A 27,378-nucleotide genomic window follows, 5' to 3' on the forward strand; every position below is an offset into this window, starting at 1 on the left:
TTGGAGACAACTGTCACGATTGCCACCAACAGCCTGGCCTGTCAGGGAAGATTTATTTCTTAGCTGTGTTTGATTTGGTTGACAGTATAAAGATGCAGAGACAGATTTCCCTGTTAGTTCAACTCAGCCTGCTTTGCTGTCTAGACATTTACTCTTACAAATCAATAAGAAAGGTTAGTACGGTGGAAAAGTGGACAAGTTCATGAACAAGGAAGTCCTAGCACAGAAGAGCCAATCTGTCCCATAAATGTATGAAGTGATGCTCTACTTCATGTGACATAGTTGCATGCATCAGTTTGGTTAAGCACTTAAATGACAACATTCAGAGTAAATAAAAGTTTTGGGAAGTGGATACTCTTACAGACTTTTGTTGGAGAATACAATCAATACAGACTTTTTAGAGGATAATTTAGCACTGAATTGTTTAGGAACCTACCTGGCTGCAAGTAACAGACAACTGGGCTTATCCTATGGCGTAAACCAATGGATTTTATTCCCACACAGCTAACAGTCTGGAGGTAAGCTCCTGCTGGCTGTGGTTCAGCAACTCCTTGGTACCAGGCCTGACATCACCATGATTCTCTTGGCTTCTGTTCTTGTTGTAACATAGCTGCCACCCCTCCAAACACCACAGCCACCTTCGGGGCAGAAAACAGCGGCAGTCATGTCTGTCCCTTTTACCTGGAAAGCAAAAACGTTTGAGGACTGGTCAGCAAACTTTTGCCGGTGTTTATTTAGCAAGAACTGGGTCACACGGCCACCCCTAGCTGCAAGCAGACTGAGTTTCCAGCTTTTCCAGCCTTTGTTATGGGAGGCAGGAGATGATTAGAAATAGGTGGGAACAAAGTGTTGGTTCAGCCAATCAGCGATGTTGGCCGTATCTTCAAACTTGTAGTTCTACTTCTGGGTGTTTCTCCTGGAGAAGTGCCCTCATATGTGATCAAAGAAACACGTACAGGAATTTTCACTGATGGGTACATTGCTTGCAGTAGCAAAAAATCCATTCTGAGTTCACTGTTTTATAAGATGAGAAATTTAGGTTCAGTTTTTTGCTGTTGAAGCAATTAGACATAAATTGTTGGAAAGGCTATCCTTCCTCTTTTGAATTTCCTTTGTATCTCTGTCAAAAATCAGTTCAGCATATTAGTGTAGATCTCTTTTTTTAAAAAATTTTTAAATTTTTATTTATTTTTGAGATAGAGACACAGAACGCAAGCAGGGGAGGGGCAGAGAGAGAGGGAGACAAGATCTGAAGCAGGCTCCAGACTCTGAGCTGTTAGCACAAAGCCGGATGTGGGGCTCAAACCCACGAACTGTGAGATCATGACTGGAGCCAAAGTCAGACGCTCAACTGACTGAGCCACGCAGTCCCCCCTGTGTAGGGTCTCTTGTTCACTGATCTACCATAGCTATGTAGTAAGTCTTGAAATAGGATGGACTGATTTCTCCAATTTTTTGTTCTTTTTCAAAAATTATTTTAGCTGTTCTAGTTCTGTTGTTTTTCTATATGCATTTTACAATAACCTGGTCTGTATCTACAAAAGATCTTGCTGAGATTTTGATAGGAATTGAATTTAACTTGTATATAAATTTGGGGAGAACTGACATCTTTACTATGTTGAGTCTTCTAATCCATGAACACGTTATGTTTCTCTGCTTATTTAGACATTCTTTGATTCTTTCATCAGAGTTATATAGTTTTCAGCATGCAAGTCCTGTTGATGTTTTGTTAGATTAACATTTAAATGTTTCTCTAGCTTGTTTTAAGTGATCATATTGTACTTTTAATTTTGGTCCAAGTGTTCATTGCTATATAGAAGTAGAATCGATTTTTGTATGTTTGTCTCATATCCTATGACCTTGCTGAGCTCACTTATTAGTTGTAAGAGGCTTTGTAGATTTCTTGCAGTTTTTTACACAAACATATCAAATAAGAACATTTATATTTCTTCATTTCTGATTTGTATGCTTTTTATTTCTTTTTCTTGCTTTATCGCACTCACTAGAACTTCCAAAGTATGTTGAATAATAGTGGGGAGATTGGACAACCTTCCCAGTGGGAAACCATTCAGTCCTTTACCATTAAATGTAATGTCAGCTGTAGGGTTTTTTTTTTTTTTTTTTTTGATGTCTTTATCAGGTTGAGGAAGTTTCCCTGCATTCCTATTTTTCTGAAAGCTTTTAGCAAGAATGGATGTTATTATTTTTGGGTAGTACCTGGGTAGCTCAGTCTGTTAAATGTCTGACACTTGATTTCGTTTGGATCAGGTCATGATCTCCTGGTTCATTCGTGAATTTGAGCCCTACATCGGGCTCCTCAGTGACAGTGCAGAGCCCTCCCATGCACTCTTTCAAAATAAATAAACTTTTAAAAAAAATTTTTTAAAGGATGTTATTTTGTTGTGTAATTTTTTTGCATCAACTGATATCGTCCTGTGAGTTTTGTCTTTAGTCTGCTAATGTGGTAGATTACATTGATGGATATTGTTAAGAGTTTTTACATCTGTATTCATGAGTGATATTTGTCTATAGTTCCTTTTTTTGCATTGTCTTTATCCGTTTTGGTGTCAACTTCACAAAATAAATTGGGAAGTGTCCTCTCTTCTTTTTTCTGGAAGAGGTTATGCAGAATAGGTGTTAAGTCTCCAGTGAAATCATCTGGGTCTGGAGATTTCTTTGGGGGAGAGTTTTTAATTACAAATTTAATTTCCTTAACAGTTATAGAGCTATTCAAATAATCTCTTTCACGTTGGCTAAGTTATAGGTGCTTTTTTTTTTCAAGATTTGACTATTTCATATAAGTTGTCAAACTTATGTGTAGAGTTGTTCATAATATTATTATCATATTATCTGTTTGGTTCCTGTAGGGTTTGAAGTGGTATACTCTTTCATTCCTGATATTGGTAATTTTTGTCGTTCTTGCTATAGATTTCTCCGTTCTCTTGATATTTACAAAGAATCGGGTCTTTGATTCATTAATTTTCTCTATGCTTTTATGTCTTCAACTTCAATGATTTCTGTTCTTTTATTATTTCCTTCCTTTTGCTCGATGTGAGTTTATTTTGCTCTTTTTTCTTGGTTCTCGAAAGGGAGCTTAGATTGATTTGAGACTTTTCTTTTTTTAAAAAAAAATTTTTTTTTAATGTTTATTTATTTTGGGGACAGAGAGAGACAGAGCATGAATGGGGGAGGGGCAGAGAGAGAGGGAGACACAGAATCGGAAGCAGGCTCCAGGCTCTGAGCCATCAGCCCAGAGCCTGACGCGGGGCTCGAACTCGCGGACCGCGAGATCATGACCTGAGCTGAAGTCGGACGCTTAACCGACTGAGCCACCCAGGCGCCCCTCTTCTTTTCTAATGTATGCATTTAGTGCTACAAATTTTTCTCTTAACACTACTTTTGCAATGTCCCACAAATTCTGATGCTACATTTTCATTTTCACTCAGTTCAATGTATTTTTTAAAAATAGACTTTATTTGTTTAGGGCAGTTTCAGGTTCATGGCAAAATTGAACAGAAATTAGAGTTCCCATGTGACACTGACCCCACACATGCACAACCTCCCCTGCATTGACACATTATTATCACCTGAAGCCCACAGTTCACATTATGGCACACTCTTGGTGTTTTACATTCTGTAGGTTTTGACAAATGTGTAGGGACATGTATCTACCATTGTAATGTCATACAGAATCGTTTCCCTGCCCTTAAAATCCTCCCTGTTCTATTTATTCATTCCTCCCTTCCTGCAGCCCCTAGCAACCACTGATCTTTTTACTGTCTCCCTAGTTTTGCCTTTTCCAGAATATTACATAGTTGGAAATCATGCAGTATGTAGCCTTTTCAGATTGGCTTCTTTCACTCAGTAATGTGCATTTAAACTTCCTCTGTTTCTTCCTGGCTCATTTTTTTCTAGTACTGAATAGTATTCCATTGTATGCGTGCACTGTAGTGTGTCCATTCACCTACTAAAGAACCTCTCAGTTGTTTCCACGTTTCAGCAGTTGTGAATAAAGCTGCTATAAACATCTGGGTACAGGTTTTCCTGTAGACACAAGTTTTCAACTCATTTGGGTAAATAGCAAGGAGCACCATTGCCGTCTAGTGTGGTAGGAATATTTTTAGTTACGTAAGAAACTGCCAAACTGCCTTCCAAAGCGGCTGTATCATCTTTAGTTTTCAGAAGTTTAGTTATGATATGTCTTGGTGTGGATTTCTTTGGGTTTATCCTGTTTGGAATTTGCTCAGCTTCTTGAATTTGTAGAGTGTGTCTCTTGCCAAATTTGGGACGTTTTCAGCTATTACTTCCTGAAATGCTTTTTCAACACTGCCATGTCTCTTCTCCTTCTGGGACTCTAATGACACAAATATTAAATCCTTTGTTATAGTCCATGGGTTTATCAATGCTAACTATTCTTTTTTCTTTTCTCTCTGTTGGTTCAGATTGGATAATTTCTGTTGTCCTGTCTTAAGTTTTTTTATTTGTTCCTAGTTCCCTCCATGCTGCTGTGTATCTCCCATCCACTGAGCTTTTTATTTCAATTTTTGTATTTTTTAGTTCTAAATCTTCCATTTAGTTTTTCTTTCTATCTTGTATTTCTCTCCTGAGACTTTCTATTTCTTTGCTGAGGCTTTTTATTTTCCTCGTTTGTTTTAAAGTACTCCTAATTGTTTTTATCATAGCTGCTTTATTTTTTTCTTTTTTAAAATTTATTTTGAGAGAGGGAGAGGGAGAGAGAGAGAGAACTCAAGCAGGGGAGGAGCAGAGAGAGAGAAAGAGGGAAAGAGAATCCCAAGCAGGCTCTTGATTTCCAGCCCAAATCAAGTCAGATGCTTAAGCAACCATGCCACCCAGGTACCCCTCATAGCTGCTTTAAAATCTTTGTCAGAGAAGTATGACATCTCTGTCATCTTGGTGTTGGCATCTATTGATTGTCATTTTTCATTCAATTTGAGAATTTCTGGTTCTTGATGTAAGTGAATTACAATTGAAATCTTGACATTTTCATACTATGTTATGAGTCTCTGGATCTTATTTAAACTTCCTGCTTTATTTGGTTTTCTCTGAAACTGCTCCAGCAGAGAACGGAGGGGAGGGCGCTCTCTCATTATGCCAGATAGATGTAGAAGTCCAGGATCTCTACTTGGCCTCTTTTGACACACTGCTGTGCAGGGAGGGAGTTTTCAGCTCCCACATGGTCTCTACTGAACTGCGTTGGGAGTGGTCTCATGCCACTGGGTGCTGGGAAACCCCTGCCTCCTCCTGTGCCTCCTCTGGCACTGCTCCAGTGGGAGGAGGACTTCCTTACTTCTAGGTAGGGATGGAAGTCCAGGCTGGCCACATGGTCACCACTGACACCTCTGGGTGACAGGGGAACTCTTTACCAGTTGTCAGGTTTGGAAGTTCCTGCTCCCTACTTGGCCTTCTCTGACACTTACCCTGGCCTCCTAACACCCTGATGAGGGTGGAATTCTAGGTACTCAGCCAGTTTTGCTGGCACGGGTGAGGAGGTGTGTGTGTGTGTGTGTGTGTGTGTGTTTGTGTGTGTGGGTGTGTGTGTGTGTGGTGATTGGCTGCTGTAGAGCAGTTATTGTCTGAGAGTTTTGTGTGTTGCCAGACTATCCCTTTCCTGGTCCCTTAGTTATAAAGAGTAGTCTTTGGAGGGAACTCCCGTCTGCAACTGTTGGTGTTCGCCTTACCACCTTCTTCAGCTAAGTCTGGGCTGTTAGAAAAAGAAAGCCCAGAGATCACTGCAATGTCATTTTAAGTTTCAGAGCCCCTAGCTGGTCTGTCTTCTTCCACCTTTCAGAATCTTCTTATGTTTACTTTATAAACAGTGCCCAGAGTTTTTAGTTATACTTAATGGAAAGAACCAGAAGTATGTCTACTCCATGTTCCTGAAAGCAGAAGTCCCCTGATTGACTTTTAGACCGCTCCAAATTAAGTGTTTTAAGGAAGACTGGAGTTGGAAAGTTGTCATTTTCAAGGTTTATTTCAACATTGTGCTTATGATCAATGTAAAAGTCAAAGTGACTTAGTGCTTTGAGAATCTTGATTGCCCCCTAAAAAGAGAATGATAATTAATTCAGTGGAAAATCAAGGCTAGATCAGTAGGGCTTCAGTGACAATTGTTGTTTAAACAACCTTTAAAAAATGCTTCCATAAGCTTTGGTCTTAACACCAGAATTTTTTATCAGAGTTCATAGTATCCTGATTTAAATATATTTTTGATCTCATATTCCATTTGGTTGGCAAGCATGTTTAAACTTCTGTCTTTCATTTTATTTCTCAAGCAAGAAAGCATCAATTTAAGTCAATAGAAATGTCTTCATAGGATAAACACAAAGGAGCTCATCTCTGGATTTAGCACTCATGACCACCACACATGGCTTGCTGGCCAGTGACTGGAAAAGTCTGCTTCCAGCCTGACTGCTCTGGAAGGAGGTTTTAGAGCTTCAGGAACTTGTCCCAGACTGTACTTGAGTGGCACGTCCAGGTTGGAGAGGAACCCCATTTGGAATGGACTGGGTTTTCAGGAGGGACCACAGAGCTTCGAGTTTAATTCCGACATAGGTGTATGTTCGTATGTGTTTACTTACCTACTTATCTGTCTTCCAGTTTTATTAAGATATGAGTGACATACAACACTATTTAAACTTAAGTTGTACAGCGTGATGATTTGACGTACATGCATGTTGTGAAATGATTACTACAGTAAGTTTAGGGTGCATCCTTCACCTCGTATAGTTACAAAACAGAAAAACCACCTTTTTTGTTCTTATGATAGGGACTTTTGGGATTTACTCTCGTAGCAACTTTGAAATATACCCTACAGCAGCGTTGACTGTAGTCGTCATGTTGTATGTTACATCTCTGATGCTTGTTTATCTTACAGCTGGAAGTTTACAAGTTTGTACTTTAGGGTCACTTCACCCAGTCCCCCTCCCCCACTCCCTGCCTCTGGCAACCACAAATCTGATCGCTTTTTCTGTGAATTTGGTTTTTTCAGATTCCACGTATAAGTGAGATCACACGGTATTTACTATTTTTGTCTGTCTGACTTCTTTCACTTGGTATAATGCCCTCCAGATCCATCCCTGTTGTTACAAAGGGCAGGATTTCCTTCTTTCTTATGGCCGCGTAACATTCCATTGTGTAGGCATACACCTGGTCTTTATCCATTCCTCTATTGATGGACACTTAGATTGTTTCTAAGTGAATAATGCTGCAGTGAACATGGGGGTGGGGAGGGCAGGTGTCTCTTTGAGATAGTGATTTTGTTTCCTTTGGATATATACCCCGAAGTGAGGAAAAGGCCTTGGTCTCTTTTACTGATGTGGAGGGTAGGGGAAGTAGGATACATGATGCAAGTAGATTCACTGGGTCTTTTCAGCCAGGAACCGGCAGAAGTCAGGACATACTCTGGCGACCAATGATTCTAGATTTAAATGTACATATATAGTTTTAATGTATGTTTTTTTCACTTGCTTTGTCAGTAACGTATGATGCCAAGGTCAGGGAATGTAAGGAGTCTCTTGGGTAATATTAAAGGCATAATGTGTACCTTCAAATTTATTTTCTAGATCTTGATTTATCAGACATTTAGAGTTTAGTATTTTTAATGACTTCTCTTTCTGTTTAAAGTCTACTTTCTTTAAATAGTTTTCTTTCCTTTAATCTTTTAACATATATCCTCCTATCTTCACAAAGTGAGGATGCATATTCAGTGCTATATTTAAAATAAAATTAAGCAAATATTTGCTTTAATGGCTCTGCATAATGGAGCACTGGGTCAGGATGTGGACATTTTTGTATTGGGGATCAGGACTGAAAACACTGGTGGCATAGTTCTCTGAAAGCAGGGAATAATAAACACTGGTCTTTATGGATGCTAAGGATTATGTAATCACCTAAGTAATAGCTCATTTTGATTCTGAGTAGCTGCTTCAATTTAAAAACTGAAAGGTTTCTTTGTAATTATGATTTGTATTAAGGCTATTTGCCAGAATGTTTTAAAATCTTGGTACTTAAAAGCGCTTTAAAAACTGAAGAGAAGTGGCTTAGCACCTGATGCCCAATAGTGTTCGTACTTTTCATAGTTAGTATTTAACCCAGGCTTTAAATGTTTTTAGGGTGTCTTGAAGAACAAACTGTACCACCTTGTCAACATGGCTTGAATGAAACATAGCCTTTCAGTACCAGAAGTCAGTATCCCAATAAGAATTTATACTGTACTTTACATTGTACCTAATACCTCCTTCTGCATTCTGATCAAGATTAAGCTTTCATGCTTAGCATGTCATTAAATTTGTTCTAAGTATTTGGCTCACTTATGTTCAAGTCAGAAACCATTGACCTTAATTCCATAGACTTCAGTCAGAGCCATATTTTCTTTCCCCTTTTTGAAGAAACAGCTCAACACGTTCATTTGGGTTTTGGTTAGAACAGATACATTTCATAGCAGTCATCAAACAGTGTGCAGTTTGAGTAGCTTATTAATAACTCTGTCAGATATTTATTTATATATTTATTTATTTATTTTAACTCTGTCAGATATTTAAACAGTTATTGGTGAGCATTAATGTTTCTACTCCATAGCACACCCTGTATCATTGCCGAAGGCCCGACTTCTTCTTTTGAATTTTTTTGAGTTTGATTTTATATCGAGATAAATTTGCAGACAATAAGAATCACTCTTTTTGGCCTAAGCCAAGGTTCCCAATTTCTGTGTTGACAAACTCAGGCAGCTATGTAACCAGCCCCACAGTCAAGATGGAGGATATTCACATTGGTGTCAAAATACTTCCTGTGCCCCATTGCAGCTGTTCTCCCTCTACACTCAGCCTCCGACAATAATCTGTTCTTTTCTCTACTGTTTTTTGCCTTTTCTGGAATGTCATATACTAAATGGAATCCTGCAATATGTAGCTTTTTGAGTTTGGCTTCTTTCACTTAACCTGATGCCTTTGAAACTCATCCAGATGGCTGCATGTGTTAGTGGTTCGCTCACATTTATTGCTGGGTAGCGTTCAGTTGTATGGAAACGTCGCAATTTAAAAGTATATGTTTCGGGGCGCCTGGGTGGCGCAGTCGGTTAAGCGTCCGACTTCAGCCAGGTCACGATCTCGCGGTCCGGGAGTTCGAGCCCCGCGTCGGGCTCTGGGCTGATGGCTCAGAGCCTGGAGCCTGTTTCCGATTCTGTGTCTCCCTCTCTCTCTGCCCCTCGCCCGTTCATGCTCTGTCTCTCTCTGTCCCAAAAATAAATAAACGTTGAAAAAAAAAAAAATTTAAAAGTATATGTTTCGCTTAAAAAAAAAAAAAACCTGCCAAACTACTTTCCAAAGTGGCGGTACTATCTTGCATTTCCATCAGCAGTGTGTGACAGTTCCAAGCGCTCTGCATCCCTGTCGGTCCTTGGTACCATCAGTTTTCTATTTTAGCCATTGTAGCAGGTATCTATCTATTGTCATGGTTTTAATTTGTATTTCCCTAACAACTGTCAGTGCTGAGATTCCTTTTATGTGCTTGCTTGCCATTTAGATGAAGTCTGTGGTTAGTTGTCTGTTCAAAGTCTTGCCCATTTTTTAAAAATCGGACTGTTTGATTTCTTCTTACTGAATGAGAAGGTTCTTTGTATATTCCGGATACACTTTTCTTGTTGGATATGTTTTGCAAGTATTTCTTCTCAGTGTTTGGCTTGTCCTTTCATTCTCTTAGCAACTTCTTTTATTTTCCAACTTTTTAAATTGTAGCGAAATACAGACAACATAAATTTTACCATCTTAACCATTTTGAAGTGTACAATTCAGTGGCATTAAGTACGTTCACACTGTTATGTAACTATCACCACCATCCATTTCCAGAACTCTTTTCATCTGGTAAAACTGAAACTCTGTCCCCTTTAAGCAATAACTCTCCTTTCCCCCTCTCCCTAGCCCCTGCAGTGACCATTCTACTTTCTGTTTCTGATTTGGACTATCCTAGCTACCTCAAAGAAGTGGAATCCAGAGGTATTTGTCTTCTAATGACTGGTTTATTTCACTTAGTTTAATGTCCTCAAGGTTGATCCATGTCGTAGCATCTGTTAGAATTTCCTTCCTTTTCAAGGCTGAATAATATTCCATCATATATACAGTTGACCCTTGAATAACTCCGAGGTTAGGGGCACTGATCCCCTGACACTTTTGGAAACCCATGTGTAACTTTTGCCTTCACAACAGCTGAAACTGCTAATAGCCTGCTGTTGGCAGCAAGGCTTACTGATAACACGAACCTTTAGTTAACACATATTTTGTATGTTATATATTATGTACTCTATTCTTACAAAAAAGTAAGCTAGAGAAAAAAATTTTTTTAATCTTAGCAGTTCTCTTTAAAAAAATTTTTTTTAATGTTTATTTATTTTTGAGAGAGAGAGAGACAGCATGAGCAGGCAAAGAGAGAGGGAGACACAGAATCCGAAGCAGGCTCCAGGCTCTGAGCTCTCAGCACAGAGCCCGACATGGGGCTCAGACTCGCGAACTGTGAGATCATGACCCGAGCCGAAGTCGGATGCTCAACCCGCTGAGCCACCCAGGCGCCCCAAAAAGAAAATATTTTTGAGAAAATCATAAGAGAAAGTATACATACAGTACTATACTGTAAAAAATCCACATATAAGTGGGCCCATACAGTTCAAACCTATGTTTTTCAGGGGTTGACTGTATTGTATATATATTATATATATATAGTGTATACATATCATACGTACTGTATACACTTATGTATATGCCGTATATAAAATATCCCACGTTTTGCTCATTTATTCATTTGTCAGTGGACACTAGGTTGCTTTTGTGTTTTAGCCATTGCGAATGGGTATATACCCAGGAGTGGAACTGCTGCATCACATGATGATTCTCTTTTTTTAAATATTTATTTATTTATTTTTGAAAGAGACAGGGAAAGGGTATAAGCAGGGGAGGGCCAGTGAGAGAGAGAGAGAGAGAAGGAGAGAGAATTCCAAGCAGGCCCTGCACCATCAGCGCAGAGCTTGATGTGGGGCTCGATCTAATGAACCGTGAGATCATGACCTGAGCCCAGATCAAGAGTTAGATGCCTAATCAGCTGAGCCACCCAGGGGCCCCTCATATAGTAATTGTATATTTAATTTTTTGAGAACCAACCATACTGTATTCCATAGCAGCTACACCATTTTACATTCCCATCAGGTATATAAGGATTCCAAATTGGGGTGCCTGGGTGGCTCAGCTGGTTAAGGTCTGACTTCGACTCGGGTCATGATCTCATGGTTCGTGGGTTTGAGCCCTGCATTGGGCTCTGTGCTGACAGCTCAGAGCCTGGAGCCTGCTCTGATTCTGTGCCTCTGATTCTCAGATTCTGTGCCTCCCTCTCCCTCTACCCCTCCCCTCTCTCTCAAAAATAAATAAACATTGAAAAAGATTTTTTTAATTAAAAAAAAAAGAGGATTCCAAGTTTTCCACATCCTTGCCAATACTTGTTATTCTCTGTCTTTTTGATAGCAGCTACCCTAATGGGTATGAGATGTTGATGTCTTCTGAAGAGCAGAAATTGAAGTTTATTTGTTTGCATATGGATGTGGCAATTGTTTCCGCCTCATTTATTGAACAGAGCATTCTTTCTCGATTGTATTGCTGAACCTTTAGTAAAAACCAATTGACTGTATATATGTGGGTCTATTTCTGGATACTGTACTCCTTAAATTTTGATCGCTTCCTTAATGTGAAGTGGTGTTAAGCTTAATATAGTACCAGTCCTCCCTCAGAAGTAAATTTTTGGTCATGATTTAAGCGGAAGAGAAGACCAAGACATTTTACAATCTGGCAGGAAAGATTTACTCTGCATTTTGCAGTGAGGAGGTGGGGGGCTCTAAAAGACAAAACCTATGACTTCCTCCAGTCTTTTTTTAGGAACTTACCCAAACAGATTTTGTACAGTATATCTTTTTTGCAGATTTAAAATCGGCGCTGAGAATTTCTTTTCATCTTGAGCATCCTTATGGAGAGACCTAATACAAAAGTACGAGAGGAGATAAACAAGCATTTGAGTTTAAAAGACAGCCTCCCATCGTTATACAATAGTATAAAAATAGTGACTATCTTGATGGAGTCTAAGAGAACAAAGGAATAGAAAAGCACCAGGAGAGAGAAATGTGCTGAAACCCCAGCTCTGCAGAGAGGGCCTGGGTTCTGGAGGGTGTGAGGGATTCCTTTCAGGCTGTCCCCATGTGTCGGCAGGGCGGGGGAAGGAAGTGCTGACACTGTTTGAAACAAAAGGGCAAAGCCAGCTCATTAGCTGGGTAGCTTCATTTCTGTTGCCCCCAGGTAAGTAAACAGGTGAAACTTCCCTGAGAAAGAAACCCTCATCCAGGAAGTGTGACCCAGTTTGGATAGAGATCACAGTTGTGCTGGCCGCTAATGTTAAGATGTCACTTAGAAAATAGTATAGTGATGATCAGAGCCTCAGAGATGGGAAAGCCTGGGCAAATGGCTAATCTCCTTTTCTATCTTCCTACCCCCTATCTGGGCTCTCATTCCAGTTCTTCCTCTGTGAGGCTGCTGGAGGTGAATTTCTGAAGCACAGCTCTGATCATGCTGCTGCCTGCTTAAAGCTATTTCTCAGTGATTCCCCATTGGCCCCAAGAGAAGAACATGATGTTGTATAACCCATAAGCCCTTCATGGACTGACCCTAGACCACCTTTACAGTCTCCTGTCCAGGGACTTCTCTTCTACACCGTCATGAACTAACATGCTTTTCTTTTTCGCTCCATTGTGTATGTCCTGGTTCACCTTACTAAGATGCCTTTTTCCTTATGTGCCTGATGGATTCTTAGTCGTCCTCTAAGATCCAGCTCACATGTTACTTTCTCTTGACACCTTCTTGTACTGCCTGAGCAGGATGCAGTAAATAGAGTGTAATATTTAAAGGCATAGGCTTGGGGCGCCTGGGTGGCTCAGTCGGTTGGGCCTCTGACTTCCGCTCAGGTCATGATCTCGCGGTCCGTGAGTTCGAGCCCCGCATCAGGCTCTGTGCTGACAGCTCAGAGCCTGGAGCCTGTTTCGGATTCTGTGTCTCCCTCTCTCTGACCTTCCCCCGTTCATGCTCTATCTCTCTCTGTCTCAAAAATAAATAAACGTTAAAAAAAATTTTTTTAAAGGCATAGGCTTGCGTTTGAATTCTAGCTCCATCACTTATGAGTTGTGTGAACTTTGACAACTTAATTAACCTCTCTGAGCCTTGATTCCATAGTAGTTAACACTTCCTAGGATTATTGTGAGGATTAAACAGTATAATATATGTATATACCCATATATGTATTGCATATCAAAGTACATAAATATGTAATAAACATTTCTTCTTATTATTTATATTATTTCTAATTCATTTATTCAGAAGCACTTATTTAGCACCTTCTGTGGTATTCACCCATACCTGGTACTTGGAATGCACAGATGGGTGAGACCTGCCCATATATTTGAGGTGCTCAAACATAATGTTCTAAAAAGAGGCTATGCAAAGTGCCATGGAAGCTACTATTTATTTTATGCCTACTGTATGCCAAGTACTTTGCATGCGTATCTTACTTCATCCTCGAACAACCTTTAGATGGAGGTATGATAATCCCTATTTTATTTTATTTTAAAAAGATGTTTATGTATTTATTTTGAGAGAGGTAGAGAGTGAGGCAGTGGGGGAGGGGCAGAGAGAAAGGGAGAGAAAGAATCCCAAGCAGTCTTCAAGCTCAGCACACGGAGCTCAATCTCGCAACCATGAGATCATGACCTGAGTCTGAATCAAAAGTCGGACACTTGACTGACTGAGCCACCCCCCCCAGGTGCCCCCATAATCCCTATTTTATGTCCGTGGAAACAAAGTCTCAGAGAGGTTAAGTAACTTGCCTGTATGATGTAGGTATAGACCTACCAAATAGTAGAATAGGAGTTAAATGTAGTCCGTCTGACTCCGTTAAAAGGAAATGTAGGAAATCTTTGGAGAATATGGTAAGCTCAAAAGATTTACATCTTGAAAGACAGCAACCATATTTTTCCAAAAGATGCTTCTTTTTGCTTCTGCCAGAGGCAGCATATTTAACAGGATAAATTCTAGGGCTCACCCAAGTTGACAGGCCACATTTTCTTACAATTTGTGCTCTGTTATTTATATAACAAATTCTGTGTCCTTGAGTCTTACTGTTAACTCTTTACCCGATTCATATTCACTTGTATACTGTGAACAGTTAGAAGTGAGAGAAGGTAAGGGCCCAGAGTCCAACAGCTTTCATCTCTAAAATTCTGAAAGTGATAGGTTTCACTCTTACCGTTTACACTCTTTCTAGGTGTGTGATTAAATAAAAGTGGAGTTTTGAGGTGCTTTTGGAAGGAAAGAGTGCTAAGAAGGCTCTTAAAGATGCCTCAATCCCATTGTATTGGTCAGAGTTCTTAGCAGCAAACCACAGAAACCATGTGAACTGTTTGAGACAGAAAGGAGTTTGTCAAAAGGTTTTAGTGACTTGTAGGCCCTCTGATTTGGCCAAAGAATTAGAGTTGGCTGTTTCACAGCTAGGGAAGAATGCTTAATTACACCTTAGAGTTATTCTAGTAAAATAATATACTGCTGCCCTCACCTGCTGATGATTCAGCTTAGCAGCATCACCAGAACAGTACTTGTTCTCCCTTAAACTTGGTGTTCATTTTCTAGAAACTGTAAGAAACAAAACGAAGGTAATTGTTTTTTGCTTTTTAAAGTAAGCTCTATGGCCACCATGAGGCTTGAACTCGCAACGCCAAGATCAAGAGTTGCATGCTTTACTGACTTAGCCAGCCAGGTGTTCCAGGAAACAAATTCTTACAGGCCTGCTTGAATCTTTTTAGGTGGATGCTTTTGAGGAGCTGGGCTGAGATCTAGTTAGAAGAGATCTTATAGGAACAAAATCTTAGATAAATAAATGGAAGCATGCTCAAACAATGAAATCATATAAGGCAATTAAAGGGAATAAACTAGAGCCACACCTATTAACATGGCTAAACTTTAAAATGTAACGTTGAATGAAAAAGCAAACCCCCTAATAACAGCTACAGTGTGATGCCATAAATAAATGTGAAAACAGGCAAAAACAGTTTTTGTATAGTGTGTGGATATATGCATATATAATAAAACTACAGAAGCATCCGTAGGAATGATGAATGACAAATTCGTAACAGTGGTTATTTCCTTTTTTTTAATGTTTATTTTTGAGGGGGGAGGGGCAGAGAAAGAGGGGGACAGAGCATCTGAAGCAGTTTCCAGGCTCTGAGCTGACAGCAGAGAGTCTGATGTGGGGCCGGAATTCACGAACTGTGAGATCATGACCTGAGCTGAAGTCTGACGCTTATGACAGCCACCCAGGTGCCTCAGAAGTGGTTATTTCCCAACAGGGAGAAAAGGGAGTGGAATCAGCTGTAAAATTAATTCCGGGTGCATATTGAACATTTTTTGTTTTTGTTTGTTTTTATGAATTATTTTCTTGAGACAAGATTTTAAGCAAGATTTTAAGATGTGCTAGAGCTGGGTAGTTGGGTAGCCTAATATATAGTTGTCTGTTATCTTTATTCCTTGCACTTCTCTTTAAATATTTCATAATTAATAATGTTAATCCTGGACTTTGAGTATTAACATAAATTTTGAAAAGTACTGCCTCCTCTACATAGAGATAAATTCAAAGGAAGTGGTAAAAAGGCAGTTACTGAACTTAGTTGGTTCTTTTCCCAATAGGAGAGTGTTCAGGAAGATACCCAAAAAACTTGGTCATTGAGCTTTCCGGAAGGGGTTCAAGTGATCTCATTGCTAACTCAGGCTGTGCCAGATACGCAGATTGGAGCCAGGTCATACCCCAGTCCTATTATGTTTCTCTCAGGTGACCTTTCAAAGGGTGTCGTGAGTACTTGGTCTGGAGTCAGGTTGGCTTTGTGTGGAGTGCTGGCCACAGAAGTCTATGTTGGTTTAAACTGTCCTATTTACAAACGTGTAGTCAAATAGTCTTGGTATCATCAAAGGGAGGATTTGCTTGATTTGCCAATTCTACCCCATTATCGTGGGAATTTATTTTAGGAATAAAGGAACTGAAATGTTTAGTCAAGTCCTTTATATTAAGCGAAGGAAAATCATATTGGAAGGAGAACAAAGAGATGTGTGAAATGCAAAATCAGAAGGAGTCATCTTAAAAAAATCAACTGAAAAAGCGTTTGAAGACCTGTGGCATCCCTCCTCGCACAGAGGCCCTCACTAAGGCTTTGAACTGATGCATCAGCATTTGGACTGGAGCTCTTGTGCCCTAGTCGTCCGGGCTGCCTCCAGCACTGGTTTTTCAGTGCAAGGGTTTTTCACCTCGAGTCCACTCCCAAGTGGTCCATGAGTAGAGTTCAGGGAGTCCCATCAACTTGGTTAGGGAAAGATATTACTTGTTAATTTTCAATGACCCCTAACTAAAATTTAGCATTCTTCTGTTATGAAGATAACTGGCGATAAACCACTGTAGTGTTAATAGTGCCTGTAACTTTATCATCATGTCCGAGAGAGATTGACCTGTGGTTTTCTTTTCTTTAAATGTCCTTGTGAGGTTTTGGTATCAAGGTCATGCTGGCCTTAAAAAGCAGATTGGAGAATTTTATTCTCTGGGAGAATTTGTGTAAGGTTAGTTTTATTTCTTCTTTAAATATTTAGTAGAATACCTTGGTGAAGCCCTTTGAGGCCTGGAGTTCCTTTGTGGAAAGGTTTTTTAATGTAGATTTAATTTACTTAAAAGGTACAGGGCTCTTCATATATCCTATTTATTCTCATATAAGTGGGAGCAAGTTTCTTTTTCCTAGGGATATGCCCATTTATCTACATTTTCAAAATAATAAAAGTTGTGAAAGTTGTTCAAACTGCCCTCTTTTTGTTGATGTTGTTGTTGTTGTCGTCGTTTTTAGAGAGAGAAAGCAAGAGAAAGAGCAGAGGAGGGGCAGAAGGAGAGGGAGAGAGAGAACCTTAAGCAGGCTCCCTGCCCAGCGCACAACCCAGTGTGGGCTGTGAGATCATGACCTGAGCTGAAATTAAGAGCAAGATGCTTAACCAGCTGAACTACCCAGGTGCTCCCAAACGGTTCTCTTTTTAATGTCTGTAGAATCTGTAATGCTATACTCTTTTTCATTCTTGATATTAGGTAAAACTTTTAAAAATGAACAAAACCCAGAGTTCAGAAGGGTTTAGGGAAATGACAGCTATTGATGGGAATTGAAATTAGTACCATCTTTCTGGAAGACTGTTTTGCAGTGTATATCAAACAAAATGTGAGTATATTTTATCCAACAAACCATTTATTTATTTGTTTGTTTATTGTTTGTTTATTTTTGAGAGAGAGAGAGAGTGTGCACATATGAGTATGAGTGGGGGAGAGGCAGAGAGAGAAAGAGAGAGAATCCCGCACAGGCTCCACACTGTCAGCTCAGAGCCCAACACAGGGCTCAATCCTATGAACCATGAGATCATGACTCTAGCCAAAATCAAGAGTCCATCGCTTAACTGGGCTACCCAGGTGCCCCTACGTAACAACCCTTTTAAAAAGGAATTTGCCGGGTTGCCTGGGTGGCTCAGTCAGTTAAGGTGTCCAATTTTCACTCAGGTCATGATCTCATGGTTCATGAGTTCGAGCCCCCTGTTGGCCTCTGTGTTGACAGCTTGGAGCCTGGAGCCTGCTTCAGATTCTGTGTCTCCCTCTCTGTCTGCCCCTCCCCCACTCATGTTCTGTCTCTCTCTCAAAAATAAATAAACATTAAAAAAATTTTTAATAGGGACGCATGGGTGGCTCAGTCGGTTAAGCGTCCGACTTCGGCTCAGGTCATGATCTTGCAGTTTGTGAGTTCAAGCCCCGCATCAGGCTCTGTGCTGATGGCTCAGAGCCTGGAGCCTGCTTTGGATTCTATCTCCCCCTCTCTCTGCCCCTCCCCTGCTCACGCTCTGTGTCTCAATAATAAATAAACACTAAAAAAAATTTTTTAAATAGATTAATTAAAAGGAATTTGCTATAAATAACTTCGCAAATGCAAAAATATTCACCACAGTGTTATCCATAACAGCAAAAAACAAACAAGCAAACAAAAAACACCTGGAAACCAATCAATAGGGGACAGGGAAGTAATTATGTTAATTACATTCACTAGAATCATTTTTGCCAGTTACAAAAGTTAGGATATTGACATGGAAAAGTACCAGAGAGATACTGTTGGTTACAAAAAGCAAATCACAGAAGAGCATGTAGAGTGTAGCCTCTTCTGTGTTAAATACATACTTCTCTATGTGAATGTATCCAAAGAAAATAATTTGGAAGTATAGTCACCAAATTTCTTTTTGCTTTTCTGTATTGTTTAAAATGTTTGCATGAACATGCATCATTTCTACAAAAATAGCAAAACTTTCTGACAAGCTTGGCAGTCACAAGATGAGAGGGTGGTTGGGGAGGGGAGTGTCAAAGCATTTTTCTTGCCTGATGGAGAATAGCCAGGAAGGGAGGAAAGCTTGAAACTATAAGAAAGAAGGGACAGTCGATTGAGTAAATCCCTTAGAAAGACAGGAGGGCCTGGACTCAGACACAGAAGTTAGCCTTAAAGGAGCAGGACAGCATTTCTTCCCAAAAGGGAGGGAAAGATGATTGGAGATACAGAGAAGTTCAGAGCCAAAAAGAAGGGAGATACGAACATTCACAACTCATGGCTGCCGACTTCTTAGTGAAATCGGAGGTAAGGCCGTTTGCCAAGAGTGGGGAATGAGAGTAGAATGAGGTCTTGAGACAAGAGGAGGGGGATGTGGGGTGTGGGCAGCAGAGCAGACTGGGGGCCTGATGAAACTTTTGAAAGGGCCCAGAGGTATGGCTGGGCAGGTTTTCTCTAGCAGAATGCACAATTGGTGCCAGGTTATAGGGCAGCACAGCACGCTTAGCAGAGCTTTGGAGGATGACAGAATTCAGGGTAGTGATGAGGGCAATTTAAATAATTGCTTTGGAATCTAGGACGCTTGGGAGGAACATGAATTAGAAAGAGTGCTAAGGAAGGACTGGATATTGAGTTGGAATATGGAGATCCAAAAAGCCAGAGGACAGGTGTTCCTGGTCATTGTGGGGTTTCAGAGTATGACATGTTCCAGGGGACACAAGGTCAGCTAGGTGGTCATGGAGTATCAGGAATGGTTGTGGAAGTTGGGAAGGTCAGGGTTGTGATGTTGGGAGTTTCGGTGGTCTTCCTCATAGATGGAGCATTTTCTCAGGGTGGTGACAGGAATTCTGGTTTCAAGGATAGAAAGCAGGCTGACTCCTCAGAGAAGGCTTAATGAAGAGAGGCGGGAAAGCCCTGGTCTGGAGCCACTGCAGGAGAGCAGGGAGTTTACTGACTTGCCCTCCTAAAGCTCAGGACCCTCGGTGCCAGGAGAAGTCTCAAGGCAGAAGACCTTCAAGGCTGATGGGAGAAGCCAGGTTTGCAGTGCAGGAAGGAGGCTGACAAGAGGAACGGGCCAGAAAAGGAGAAGAAACGCTCTGTAGAAGCCTCTTCGCAAAGGGATCAGGGGCAGGGACAAAGGGGTACAGATGAGTGGGCAAACAGTATGAGAGAGGGGCTTCTAAAGAGAAGTGAGCTGACAGGAGGAAGGTCTGAGCTGCAAAGGGGTGGAGCTTTGGCTGCTGGATTCCCAGAGGAAATGCTGAACTGTACGTTTCTTAGCGCAGAGCGGTACCTGCTCACTACAGAGAGAACAGCAACTACAGATAAGCAAAAAGCAAAAACAAGTAAACAGAAAGCCGTAAGAACTACCCAAATCCCAGGGTCTTGGAGCTTTTCCCATTGACATGTTCTTCCCTCCTGTTCCTACTGCCGTAAATCCAGGTCAAGGCCACGTCATCTCTACAATAAGCTTGTCCTCTGGGTCATATCTCTCTCCCTGGCTGAGCCCCTGGGCCTTCCCCAGCCCCTCTCCCCCCCTTCCCATGTATAAACCAACACAGCCATCTTCCCCAAATACCACTTTACATTGTTGCTTCTCTTTGCAGCTGCCATCATATACTACATCCCTCCCTGGTTTTCAAGGGTGTCTCTAACTCGGAACCATCTTATTTCCCCACACTCATTTCCAAATATTTCTCTTTTCTTAGACATGCTTTATTTCCCTCCCAGCTCACTTTCCCACATCCTCACATCTGGGTCTCTGTCCCCTCACTATGATGCCTGGCCTGTTAAGGATGACCACATCTTTCCATACTATTCCACTCCCCCCCAACCCCCACCACCATGTGAAGGCCTGGTGCCTTACTCCAGCCCATAATGACTGATATTTGGCCTTCCAGGTACTCATCTGACCACCCCTTTTAGGAACTTATCAGTTGCATTTCAGTAAACACTTAGGTGTGTTGAGTATACTTTCGGTACACCGAGGTGAGAGCACAGGATTTAGAGCCGGCAGGAACCTAGTCCCCTGATATTACTGATGAGGAGCCTAAGATTCAGAGAGGCCAAAAGACGTCCCCATAGTCAACCTGCAAGATGTTAATAAAGCGGATCCCAGAACCCTGATTCTCAGCCCTAAATACTACATGTTGAATTGAAATTTGCTCTTAAAATACAGCTTCTCTTTGATACCTGGGCGTGGAGCCCCAGAGACCCAAAGCAATGGTTATCAATTTTTACAATATGTTAGAATTAGCTGGGGAGATTTCTAAAAATCCAGACTTCTAAGCCCAGTAAGGGGAAACTGATTCAGTTGGTGTGGAGTAGGACCTGAGTATCTGCTTAAAACAAAACAAAACAAAACCAACCAACCAAACAAATGAAAACAGCTCTCCAGATGATCCTGGTAAAGATGATCCTTGGATCACCCTTCGCAAAATAGTTTGTGTCTTTCTCTTTGGAGCTCCCTAACATTGCCCCTGTAAACATTGTTAAGCTTTCCTGAAGCCTCCCATGTCAGGAGCAGGTTTGAGTTAAGCCACAACCATGTTACCATCCAGAACACACAAGCCACCAGCTCTGTGCTATAACCTGTGTAACTTCTCAGGCTCAAACTGGCCTGGGGCCCGGCTGCTGCCCTCCCTTAATATGCTTGGCCATTTGGCCCCAGGAGCCAAATTATTTTTCAAAATACTTTTAGGCATACCTTGGCAAAATATTGATCGTAGTGGAATTCTTGTTGGAAACACCCTACTTGCCAAGGTGTTTCTGAGCACCTTCTGAACTGTGGATGCCCGGCCTCTGCAGCCTGCCAGCTGTCTCTGCCACAGGACACCCAAGTAAACCAAACCCAAACAGGCACCTAGAGCTCGCCAAATCCCAGCACAGGCAGCCCAGGGCCAGTATGACAAGGAGGAAAGGCACTTTGTGTAGCGATTAGGACAAGGCTCCGGAATCTGTGTTGGAATAATGAGGCTCTAAAGGCATGACTCACTGCTCTCCACAGTTATCAGTCTAGGAGTTATCAATGCCCTCCTTGTTGCCTGAGCGCACATCAGAGAAATGACTAATAACGTGGTAATAGCTCTTCAAAATGCTGCCCGGACCTCTGAAGACAATTCAGATATGCCAGGTATTTCCTAGCAGTAAGGGCAAGCCTTGCATAATTTAAGAAATACACAGCAGTTTCGCATTTTGGTGCTTGATAAGTGGCAGTTACATAACAGCCTGTAACCACGCAGATGAGCAGAGCCAGAGGTGGGGGAGAGGGTGCTTCTAAAAGAGGTGTTAGTGCTGGAGTGAGGGGTGCGATAGCCGACAGACGTGGCGGCAGCTAAACCTTCACGAAGTTTGGGTCCGGGAGATCCACGCATGCCCATTATGGCACACGTTGGCTCGACAGCAGGAAAGACATCTCTCGACATTTACTATCAGGCTAACACCAATGGGAGGTATGAAATTTTTTCTCTCATGAGCCATATTGCCAGTGTTTTCTCACTCCTTGGTAATGTTTTTAAGCTAAAAGTAGGATTGCCTCAGTCTCTGAAGTAATACAAAGCTGAATTACTCTCTGAAATCATATGTTCTTCAAACTTTTCTGTTAAAAGCTCAACTGACGGGGTTGCCAGAGCATCACCTCGCTGCGGTCATAGAGCCAAGTTGACCTTTCTTGGTGCTTCAGATGCAGTGGTGCCATACTTCAGATTCCAAGTATAGGAGAGCCCTACAAGGGTGCAAAAAGCGGGTTCCCATGGCTTATTTCTTTCTGGGGATGGGAGATGCTAGTCTATGAGCACCTACCAAGTGATCTCATGTGCTACCAAAATGCTTCTTGGACTGCCCTGTTTGAGTTGTGTCATATTCTTGAAAAAAGGACTGACTGATTTAAATAGATTGCTTGGTGTTTGTCACAACACAAGGCTCAAACATCTAGAGACCAGAAAGCCAGTTTGTTTCTGGAACCATCTTTAGGCCAAGCATCGTTCTCGTCTCCTGGGAGGAGCCAGCATAGCTCATCTGTTGCCCTTACCTTTTGGAGATGATGCTCAAACCTGGGGTCTTTAGATCCACAGATGGGGAGATTGCTAGAAGGGGCTGCTGTGAGCCAAGTCAGGCTGAAAGCCTCCACTCGGCCTCTGCACTTGGTAGCCTGCCATTTGCCTTAGCAGGAAGCTGCCATGGAAGGAGCCCCTGAAATGGATGAGGTCCTGGAAAACCTTGTTGGACTGAAATACACAATCTTGCTTCAGGGTCTTTTAAGATAAATAATTTTTTAATATTTATAAATGAGAACAGAATTTGAGATGAATATATTCTTTTTTTTATTGCAGCCTGTCCAAGCAGCGTGGGGGATCAGAAAGCTAGCTTGATGGATGGGTGGCAGGCAGTAGCCAGGAGGCCTTAGCTAGCTGTAACTTTTACTTATTCATGTGATACCCCCCACGCAAGACAGGGCCACACTATGCCGTAGAGGAAGGGCAATGACTGTACAGTCTCACTGAGCATCATGTACATGTATGTAAGGTGTTATTTTGAATGCCAATCAGTTTGAAATTTTTCAGAATAAAATTTAAAAAAAATTTTTTTTACATTTATTCATTTTTGAGAGACAGAGACACAGCACAAGTGGGGGAGGGGCAGAGAGAGAGGGAGACACAGAATCCGAAGCAGGTTCCAGGCTCTGAGCTGTCAGCACAGAGCCTGACGCGGGGCTCGAACTCACAAACCGTGAGATCATGACACGAGCCGAAGTCCGTCACTCAACCAACTGAGCCACCCAGGCGCCCCTCATAATAAAATTTTTATTGAATTAGCATATTTGAATGAGCATATTTGAGGAGAAGATGTTGAAACATAGAAACATAACTAACTTAAACACTTAAGGATGACAGAAGGACTGGAAAACAAAATCAGGGAGTTTCTAGAAGGTAAAATGAAAAGATATAGAGAGGGGCGCCTGGGTGGCTCAGTCGGTTAAGTGGCCGACTTCGGCTCAGGTCATGATCTCGTGGTCCGTGAGTTTGAGCCCCGCGTCAGGCTCTGTGCTGACAGCTCAGAGCCTGGAGCCTGTTTCGGATTCTGTGTCTCCCTCTCTCTCTGACCTTCCCCCGTTCATGCTCTCTCTCCCTCTGTCTCAAAAATAAATAAAACGTTAAAAAAAATTTAAAAAAAAAAGAAAAGATATAGAGAGAAAATAGGGGGAAAATAATAAATCAAAACTGTAATGTTTGTTTATGTTTAGAGAGAGAGAGCAAGGGCACCCTAGTGGGGGAGGGGCAGAGAGCAAGGAAGATAGAGGATGCAAAGCAGGCTCTGTGCTGACAGCAGAGAGCTCAACACGGGGCTTGAACCTACGGGCATTGAGATCATGACCTGAGACAAAGTCAGATGCCCAAGCGACTGAGCCACTCAGGCACTCCAATAAATAAAAAATTTTAATGGCACATCCAAGAGCTTTAATATCTAATAGGAATCTCAAGGAGAAAGAACACAGAGAGAGAAGGAAATTATCAAAGAAATAATACAAGAGAAATTTCAGAACTGAAGGTCAAGTCGAGGCGCTCTAGATTAAAATGTGCAGGGAATGAGGGGCACCTGGCTGGGTCTCTCAGTAAACAGAGCATGCGACTCTTGATCTCAGAGTTGTAAGTTTGAGCCCCAAACTTACATGTATGTAAGTTGTAGATGTAGAGATGACTTTAAAAAAATAAAAGCTTAAAAAAGTACACCAAATGAAAAAGAAATTACCCATACCTATACATAGTATCATTAGCATTCAAAACTCCAGAAACAGTGAATTATAAAAGCTTTTGGAAGGGGAAAACCTGTCACCAATGAATGAAAATCAGAATGTATCAGAGTTCTTAACGTCAGTACTGGAAGCTAGAAGACAATGAAATAAAAGTCAACAAAAGTTCTAGAATTTTATACTCAGCTGAACTTTCAATCAAATGTGAAGATATAGCAAAGACATTTTTAAATCTGCAAGGACTCAAAATTTTGCTTCCTGGGGATCCTTTTCTGTGAGACAACCATAATAAATACTTAAGCAAAATGAAGAAATAAATAAAAAAGGAGAGAGAAACAGAATCCAGAAGGCAGGGAACCAACACAGGAAAACAACGCAGAGAAGACTGACGTGTATACAATGGGATTAGCTGTTTTGGAATTCACAGATTATCTGACATACTTGGCCATTTGGAAAATAATACTTATTGATAATTCAGGCAGGGTATTTGGAAAAATTTGAATGAAAGTGAATAGAAAATTAAACAAATGAAATTAAAAAGGAAGTGTTGACTCCAAGGAAGAAAATGGTACTTAGGAAAAAAAAAATCAGAGTAAACTCCTTGGCTTTTCAATGAAAAGTTCTTTATCATAGTAGTGTAAGGGAAGGGGGAATGTGGTAGATTATGTAAAGAGCTAAAACCTAAACTGTTAAAACAAAATTAATAGTTGAAGGCTAAATAGAGAAACCAAGAAATGGCAATATTAACATAATTTGGTCTTTTAAAAAAACTAAAAACATTGAAAGTGTTTGCCTCAGGGTTGTGTTTTTTTATTTCAGTATTTTTGAGCAATTTGCTTTAAACCATGTGATTTTATCTGCTCTCATAAAAATGGAAATTATTTGTAAGAAAAAGCTCCAAAGTCTGGCCATCGGTGGGAAGTTCCAGCCTGCATCGTTCAATAAGCTTTAGCCACCACAGGCATCACACACATGGTGGGTGACGGCACACAAAGTCCCAGTTGGATTTTGACTCTGTCTCTAGAGTCCTTGTCACAGGATATCCTTCCTGTCCACTGGCAGGTTATGGGCTGTCTCCTGCCAGAGTCATACCAAGTTTCAGGTGAGGTTATAAGACTGAACAGGGGTGTGTGCCTCTTAACAGGAAGGTGGGGAGGTGGGGAGGGAGGGACGGAGGTAGGGAGGGCGGGAGGGAGGAAGGAAGGGAGGAAGGAAAGGAGGGAGGGGAAAATCCCCTTAGAGATGAATTTAGAAACTAATTTGCCACTTTGCTATTGAGACAGCTTCAGGGAAATTCTATCCAAAATACATCCAGCTGGATGTGGCATCTCATGATGATTCCACGTTTTGACTGCGTGAAGCTCGTCTGCGTGTCTCAAGGCCAGCCCTAGGGAGTAAAGCTAACCGGTGGGCACACCAGGCCATCCCATGCCACCACTGCCCAGGTTGGAGTTGGGGTGTGGTACTGAGGATTCCAGGCTGGCCTAACCTAGTAATGGCCAACCCAAGCACGCTAGAGAGCAAACACAGGCTGGACCAGATTTCCTTCCTAGGGGTCCCAGTATCAACAGTATCACTTCTCTTCAGTATTACCACTGCTCACTGGAGATGCCTTATCATAAGTCTGGGATCTGTCCAGTCCAGATTAATCCATGTCTGGGATCACTGAGTCTCCTTAGAATTAGACTACCCTAGAGCTTCTGGATGGCTCAGCGGGTTAAGCATCTGACTCTGGATTTCAGCTTAGGTCATGATCTCACGGTTCGTGAGATCAAGCCCTACATTGGGCCCTGCACTGACAGCGCAGGGCCTGCTTGGGAGTCTCTCTTTCCCCCTTTCTCTCCACACCTCCCCCTGCTCATTCTCTCTCTCTCTCTCTCTCTCTCTCTCTCTCTCTCTGTCAATAAATAAGCATTTAAAATAAATGAATAAAATTTTTTTTTAAGAAAATCATTAAAAAAAAAATTGGACTACCCAGACCATGGTAATATTTAAGCAGCCATTCAGTTCTCTATACCCTACTCCTGATGACCAGCACCGTCTAAAAAAAGTGACTGCACAGGAAAGAGCCTTTCTACTCCTACACACAGGTGTGCAGGGCCCCAGGCCAGCCACAAGCTGGGACACAGCTGTTTGTGTACATGGGTCTGCTGTAAAGCTTAAACTGTCCTCCGCTGCAGGCTTGGAGTGCATTTCACCATTTTCCAGTGAAAACGACTGTACCAAGGGACCCCTTGCACTTCAGTTAGTCGGGATTAACCTGTTTATGGAAGTGTTTTCCTTTGGAAAAAACATCTTTTTTTAGGTAGTGAGCCATTTTTTACAAATCTTGTTGGTTGGGGTGCCCCGGTGGCTCAGTCGGTTAAGCATGCAACTCTTTTTTTAAAAAATTTTTGTTAACATTTATTTATTTTTGAGAGAGAGAGACAGAGCATGAGCGGGGGAGGGGCAGAGAGAGGAGACACAGAATGTGAGGCAGGCTCCAGGCTCTGAGCTTTCAGCACAGAGCCCGATGAGGGGCTCGAACCCACAAACCATGAGATCATGACCTGAGCCGAAGTCAGATGTTTAACCGACTAAGTCACCTAGGCACCCCTTAAGCATCCAACTCTTGATTTCAGCTCAGATCATGATCCCAGGGTTGTGGGATCGAGCCCTGAGTCAGGCTCTGTGCTGAGGGTGGATCCTGCTTAAGATTCTCTCTCTCCCTCTGCCCCTCTCCCCTGCTCACACACTCTCTATCTCTCTTAAAACTAAAAAAACAAAAAACAAACAAACAAAAAAAACGTAAAAACCAAACAACTAAAACAAAAATCCTGTTGGTTTATTATAGATTGAAACATGCTTATAATAGATTGAAACAGTCAGAAGTATGTTAGAAATTTCCCTCCATCCTAATCCCATCCATAGGGAAAAAGGATGGTATATGTGTGTGTATATACAACTTTATATAACATAGATGTATATATACATACATATATACAACATGTGTACATACACACATATCTTCACAACTGTGACTCAATGTATACAGTTATTGTTCAACAAAGATGAGATCTCACCTATGCAATGCACATTTTTTCTGCTGACATATATTATAGACCTCTTTTCATATCATACAGATTTACCTCATTCTCAGAAATATTCTTTATATGGATATATG

At 41.4% G+C, this 27,378-nt stretch overlaps 1 protein-coding gene across 3 annotated transcripts in view; it reads left to right on the forward strand.

The window, feature by feature from the left end:
• Positions 1-27,378, forward strand: part of CTDSPL (CTD small phosphatase like) — a 122,124-nt gene that overhangs the window by 2,892 nt on the left and 91,854 nt on the right. The window contains exon 1 of one of the 3 annotated variants that reach the window (XM_086720442.1): positions 20,836-21,918. The exons of the other annotated variants lie outside the window; for them this stretch is intronic. Within the exon in view, the coding sequence (XP_086576568.1) occupies positions 21,912-21,918 (7 nt within the window). The 5' untranslated portion in view covers positions 20,836-21,911. Of the gene's footprint in view, positions 1-20,835; positions 21,919-27,378 lie in introns of those variants that run through there. 3 annotated transcript variants of the gene reach the window in all.

This window comes from Puma concolor, chromosome C2 (assembly GCF_028749965.1).
Source record: "Puma concolor isolate L17-30 chromosome C2, mPumCon1.1.hap2, whole genome shotgun sequence".
NCBI lineage: Eukaryota > Metazoa > Chordata > Mammalia > Carnivora > Felidae > Puma > Puma concolor.